Source organism: Aptenodytes forsteri, unplaced genomic scaffold (assembly GCF_000699145.1).
Source record: "Aptenodytes forsteri isolate BGI_AS27 unplaced genomic scaffold, ASM69914v1 Scaffold298, whole genome shotgun sequence".
Classification (NCBI taxonomy): domain Eukaryota; kingdom Metazoa; phylum Chordata; class Aves; order Sphenisciformes; family Spheniscidae; genus Aptenodytes; species Aptenodytes forsteri.
The window spans coordinates 991,383-997,479 of NW_008793956.1; the positions used below are offsets into that span (position 1 = coordinate 991,383).

Genomic DNA, 6,097 nt, shown 5'->3' on the forward strand with positions numbered 1-6,097 from the left:
GGCCCCGCCGGTAGGGCACAGCAGCGCCGCTGCCCCCGGTGCGGCTGGGAGACCCCCCCGCTGATGCCCCACGCATCCGGTGGCACCGGCCGGGCAGCCACTTCCCCGCCCGTCCAGGGAGAAGCTGCTGTCGGATCAGCCCCGAGACCTGCTCGGGGGCGCGCACGTTTCTGCACCTTTTGGCCTCCCCCATGAACGGCTGAGCACAAACAGCTGCCAGCCCCCACGACTGCCCCCTGCCCTCCTGGCAACCGGGTAGGGGCAGAGGGGAACCCCACCTGGCCATGCACCCTGGAGTCTCAGTCTTCCCTGCACCCATGGAAAAGCAGAGACGAGACACGGTCAGTGTTGGTTTCTTTATTAACTTATAGTCTGATAGCTGGTGTACAGGGAAATGATCTATACATCAGGGGCTAAGACAGGGAGATCCAAAAGGCTTGTTTCCATAACAATTAAAAAAAGGAAATAAAAGTAATTTTTTAAAACTTCTAAAAAGCTTCTAGTGTGCAGACTGCAGCATTCTCTAGGCTCAATGTTGGGTGCAGCCTCCCCCTACCAGCCCTACGAGCAATCTGAGCGCAAAGCAATGTCACTGCAGGTGCCTGGCACGGTTGCAGCACAGCACATTCCCTAAGGTGTATACAAGGCCAAAGCACAGGACCCACACACAACTCTACAGTGATGCTACGGAGTCAGCTGTCGCAGTGGGTCTAGGGAGGTTATTGTACACAGCAAGGGTGATGGATGGAGAGTCTGTGACTATATGGCTTTGGGGTGGGGTGGGGAAGGGGTTGCTTTGCTCTCCAAGGCTAAGCTGGGTCATTTGCTTCGCTGCAGCTAGGCTTCTTCCAACTGCAGGGGAGTCAGGGGCTTTCCCGGCAGATGCGTACCCACTGCGAGACAGGGCTGCCCTGCCAGGGCCACCAGCCTGAAGCTGCAGGTGGGCTCGTTCTGCACGTGGCCACAGAAAGCAAACTCAGGCCCTGCAAAACAGGTCCATGGCCACCTCCAGGAGAAAGAGCAGGGGCTCCCCACACCACTGTGCTACAAAGACCAAGCCCCCATGTTGGTTAGTTAAAGGACAGAGTCGGGGACATGGGACCTACTGCCACTACCTGCATCTGGCCCTCCTGGGGTCAAGTACTGTAGCAGATTCAACCTACCACACACCTCAGAGTTGCCTGGGCAGCTCTGCCCATGACTGCTCTCCTGCTAGGGCAGCTGGCCCCGGGGCTGCCCTAGCTCCCAGGGTGACTGCTTGGTCCAGGCTGCTACAGCAGGGCATTTCACCTGGCCAAAGTGCAGCCACTGGGGGAGCAGCCCCCCATGTCTCTGGGGTTGGTCCTGGGAGGGTCAGCATCCACGGGGTCTATGGGCTATGCTCATTTGTGCCCTCGCAGGGAGGCCAGGGGACCCTGCAAAGCCCTTGCATGGCATGCGTAGTGCAGGGCTGCTGGCTCCTGCCAGCTGTTGGCTCATCTCCTGAGCAGATATTGTGCTGAGTAGAACTAGGCACAACCCCACGTGTGGCACAAGCATCCCCTGTCTCATTACATTGTCCCTGGGCCTCAAGCACCTCAGCGCAGGCCTACAGCTTCACCCCAGCTGGAGCCAACACAAACTGGGGCTTGCACCATGGACAGGCCCATGGGACTGCACCTGTGGGCCCCTCTCTTCAGGCCAGGAAGGGACCAGGCTCAGCTGGAGGGGCACAGGGCAGGGGCAGTCTGCTGCTCTTTTACTCCTATAGCTTCCCAGCTCCATTCACCGGAGCTGCTCACGTACTCCAAAGGTTTTGCCTGTCTGACAGCCTGAAGAGGTATTTGGGAGTGGAGCTGTTAGTGCTTTGTACATACTGCTAGAGTGTCCCTAGGGGTTTGCATAGTATTTATTGGTTCATATACACAAGGCTGATTGCTGTACAGTTTACACTTTCAACACAAGCAATGAGCTCAGTGCTCAGCCCAGAGCCCTGCCCTGGTGGGAGACGTTGCACGTGCTGGGGAGAGGAAGGGCAGCCCTGCACCAGCCCCTCTACCCAGGGCAGTTGTGCTCCCTGCAACCCTCATCTCACACACCCCCTGGCAACTGCTGCCCGCCCCATAAACCAACACTCACTGAGAGGGATGAGAAGCGAGTCCAGCAGAGGCAGCACGGGCGATGGGGGGGTCGAGCCGCTCTCCTTCCATGGTGAGCAGTGCCGTGCTGCCCCAGCTTCCCTCTTGCAGCTGGAGCACGGGTGCAGGGATGCATTTACACACGCGAACGCGCAAGGGTGGAGTCTCCTTCCCACTGCCAGTCCTACTCTTGCCTCCCAGAGGAACTGAGAGGATGCCCCTGGTGCGTGCTGCTGTCTCTGGGCTCCTGGCAGCAGCGGGGCAGGGACGGAGGCCCCTCCGTCAGTTTTAAGTACTGTAGCTCATGCGTCTTGCAGTCAGTCAGTCATGCGGATAGGACGGTAAGTATGTCTCATACAGAAATCATGCCATTAACCTATAGAAACATGTACAGCCAGCCCTGCTCCCCTCCACTCTCTGCTTTCCTCTCTTCTCTTCTCAGGTATGTGTCAGAACGTGTGTGGAGTTCAGTGGTTTGGTGTTGAGGTGAGATCCTGGAGAGACACAGACAGAGATGGGGTTACCAGGCATTCATGGTGGTACAGCCAGGAGAAAGGGTGGGGGCAGCCAGGTACGTGGCAGTCCCAGCCCCTTCTGCACCCTATGCTTGTCCCACACGCACCCATCCTGCCCAGCTACCACAAGACAAGTTTTAGGGGGGTGTCAGAGAGACAGGGACAGGGCACCAGTAAGTGCCCTGCCTGGAACCGGCAGCAATGGCATAGATGGTATTGGTAGTGCTGTCCCAGCTGCAGAGAGCAGCAACAAGCGGGACCTGAGCTGCACCAAAGGCAATGTGGCACTGGGAAGGAGCTGGGAGGGCTGCTTGTAGGCTCTGCGATAGAGGAGGCCAGCCTTGAGCCCCCAGCCTCAACTAGGGTGACCGACTGCACCTCACTCTCACAGCAGTGGGTAAACCCCATACATTCCTAATGCACACCCTGGGCCACTTTCGCATGCTACAGAATACAGCATGAGCAAAGCAGCAGGAGCACTGCCCCAGAGACAGGTAGACCCAGGGACTGTCTGGGGAGTGGGGCAGGCAGTAGATGTGGGGACACAGTCTGCATGAACATGTGTCCACAAGCACAAGCCTCTTGACTGTCATGCACCCACAGAGAGCCCACTAACACAGTGGAGAGAGGAGGGAGAAGAAGGACAGACAGACACAGCCATGCATGTACAGCAGAGGCCAGAGGACCAACAGCCCCTGCTTGGCAGCCTCCTCCCTGGCTCAGGCAGTGCCTGGCAGCTGGGGAGCATGCGTGCAGCACCTTCCCCCAAGTGCTGCACTGCCAGCACAGCAGCAAGCATGCAGAGAGCAATGATGCAGCTGGGTCCAAGTGTGCTGTGCCTAGCACCCTGCCTTGAGCCTGGTCTAGTCCCACCCAACAGGGAAGGGAGGGGGAGCAGGGAACGCACAAGACTAGGGATGATTCAGTGCTCACACTGGGAATCAATGGAAGAAATGCCCTGGGCCAAAGACAGGTCCCCTGCCCTCAACCCCTACAAGAATCACGTTCCTGCACCCCGCCACTCCTGCATCCCTGCTGCCCTTATGTCCACCAGCAGCATCCTGCCATGGCCTGCACCCCCTTTCCTGTCCACAGGAGCTTCAGCAGACCTCACTGCCGCCCTCTCGTGCTACGATGCGTAGCTGGCAGTGGCAGCCGCTTGCATCTCCCAGCAGGAGTGCTGCGAGCACAGGCAGCAGGCCATGGCCCAGCAGAACTGTGACACTCCTCATCTGGCCCACGGCTCTGCCGGTGCCTGGCTGCACCCCGTGGGAAGGGAAGGCAGGGGCACCAGGCTCCAAGGGCTGGTCTCATCTGCCACAAGGCTGCACAGTTAGTGCTCGTGGATGAAGGGGACAACTCTACTCAGACCCCATGCAAACGTTATCCACTCCTTGGAGTGGTTTTGGACAAAGACCATCCCTCTGCTGTAGCCCAGCATAACCAGGAGTAACAACCCTGTGGCCCTGTCACTGGGGACCATTACCCTGAGTACCCAGGACGCTGTTGACCGCAGCAGCAGCTCCTGGTGCTGTGGCTGCAGCGGAGTGCTGAGCGCAGAGGCTGACCCAGCACCAGCACCTGACTGGAGCATTGCTGCAGAGCAGGGCACCCCGTGCCCATTGCACCCAGGCCCTGGCCCAGGAGCGGGTTAGCAGCAGGGGCACGCCGCTGCCCACCCTCAGCATTTTGCTGCAGCACAGAAACCCCTCTCTGCAGCCCGAGAGCTGGGCACAGCCCTGTTACACTTTCCCCAGGAGGATGTGCACGACCAGCAGCTCAGTGCAGGCAGCAACGTGGGGAGCTGGGATAGAAGGAAGAGCAAAGGTGGGGTTACCTCAAAAGAGGCCATTTGAGGGGTCACTGCTTCCCCCTTTTCAGGCTGGCTCGTTTCACTACCTGAGCCCCCATCCTGCCCCCGGAGACCTCCGGTTTCGGGACACGCACTCGCACCTCCTCCTGAGGAAGCCGCAGGGGCAGGAAGCAGGACATCACCCAGGTGAACAGACAGACATACAGAAGAGGACAGGAGAGGGAAAAGCAGAGTCAGTTGGCAGAAGACACCGAGCAAGACGACGGGTGCAGTGGGCAAGAGCTGCCCCTGGAAGCCTTAGAGGGGAAACAGGAGAGGAGAGCAGGGCAGAAGAAAGGATAGAGGATGGCAGAGCCCCAGAGCCCGTGAATCCTGCAGAGGCAGTGCTGGCCCCGGGCAGGGTGCCTGCAGGGCAGGGTGCCTGCAAGGCAGGGCTATAAGTCACACTGTACCTTGGCCCCCAGACCGTCCCGGTGCAGGATGGAGTATTTCATGAAGTGATCATTCTCAGCCTCCAGGTCTTGGGGCTCCTGCAGGGAGCCCTCCAGAATCAGCTCCTCCTGCTCCTGCCTGTCATCCGTGTCACAAGGGCCCAGCTGACGCACCACCTTCCGGACGACCTGTGGAGGCCCGCACAGCCGGGCATCACAGCTAGCCCCCAGGCACCATGCCTCCCTCCTCACCCAGTCTGGCCCTGAACCGCACGTGGCATGCAGCCTCTGTCCCATGCACAGGATCTGGCCAGAGAAGTGCCGTGACTGTAAGCAAAGACGGTGGGACGCGGGTGCCCTGCATGGGCCCCTGGGCTGCAGGGAGGAGCAGGGCAGCGGGGCAGAGGGGAGAGGAGAAAGGTTGCGGCATGGCCTTGCCTGCACCATGCCCTCGAACACTCACCTTCTTGGTGATGATATTGCCTTGATCATCTGTGAACTGCTCCTCAGTCACCTGCTCTCCAGGGAGATGAAGGACTTCGTTCCCCTGCAGTGACAGGAGGGACATCAGGGCATTTTAGGGGGGTGAGGGGAGCCCCTTTGCAGGCAGAACAGTATACTTAACATGCACCTCACAGCCTCTGTCTCCCACCCTGACCCGTCCCTTCACTGCTCTCCTCTGCATCTGCCCTGGGGCTGGTCTCTCAGCTCCCTGCTCATTACCTTCACAAGGACGCGCCGGCGGATGACCCTGGTGGAGAGAGCCTCCTCATCATCCGCCAGCCCCTGGCTCTCCCCAAGCTCCTTGTCCAGCTCACGGTGGGCGTGTTTGAGCAGGAAGCGGACAGAGCCCCTGACGATGTGCATGACGTTCTGGCAGCTGACCAGGAAGAAGGCCAGCAGCACCAGGGCGATCAGCAACTGGGCCAGGAAAGCCCACATCCTGCCTCAGCGCGCGCAGCTCCACACGTGCCCTGCAGGTCTGAGCCTGCTGCTCAGAGCCCGGCCATGCTATTCGGCTGGTACGGGCAAAGCCCCCGGGGCAGGAGCAGCCCTGCGGGTCTGCAGCCTGCCCGGTGCAGTGCCCTGGCTCTGTGGGAAGACTGCTGTAACCCTAGCTGCTGCAGCTCAGCTGGCTGTGGGCGGCGAGAAGGAAGTGCGCAGATGGGGTGTCCTTTGCATTCACAGCTTCTGTCAGAGTCGGGGGGGGGGGGCCAGGGT

At 59.8% G+C, this 6,097-nt stretch overlaps 1 protein-coding gene across 3 annotated transcripts in view; it reads right to left on the minus strand.

Moving 5' to 3' along the window:
• Positions 1–342: 342 nt before the first annotated feature.
• Positions 343–6,097, minus strand: part of ANK1 (ankyrin 1) — a 42,726-nt gene continuing 36,971 nt past the window's right edge. The window contains exons 1-5 of one of the 3 annotated variants that reach the window (XM_019472342.1): positions 5,600–6,001; positions 5,340–5,423; positions 4,898–5,065; positions 4,470–4,591; positions 343–2,611 (exon numbers count right to left, since the gene is read on the minus strand). In XM_019472342.1, coding sequence (XP_019327887.1) covers positions 4,493–4,591; positions 4,898–5,065; positions 5,340–5,423; positions 5,600–5,818 — 570 coding nt within the window. In that variant the 5' untranslated portion in view covers positions 5,819–6,001 and the 3' untranslated portion in view covers positions 343–2,611; positions 4,470–4,492. Of the gene's footprint in view, positions 2,612–4,469; positions 4,592–4,897; positions 5,066–5,339; positions 5,424–5,599; positions 6,002–6,097 lie in introns of those variants that run through there. The other 2 variants (XM_019472323.1, XM_019472368.1) reach the window with 2 other exon arrangements.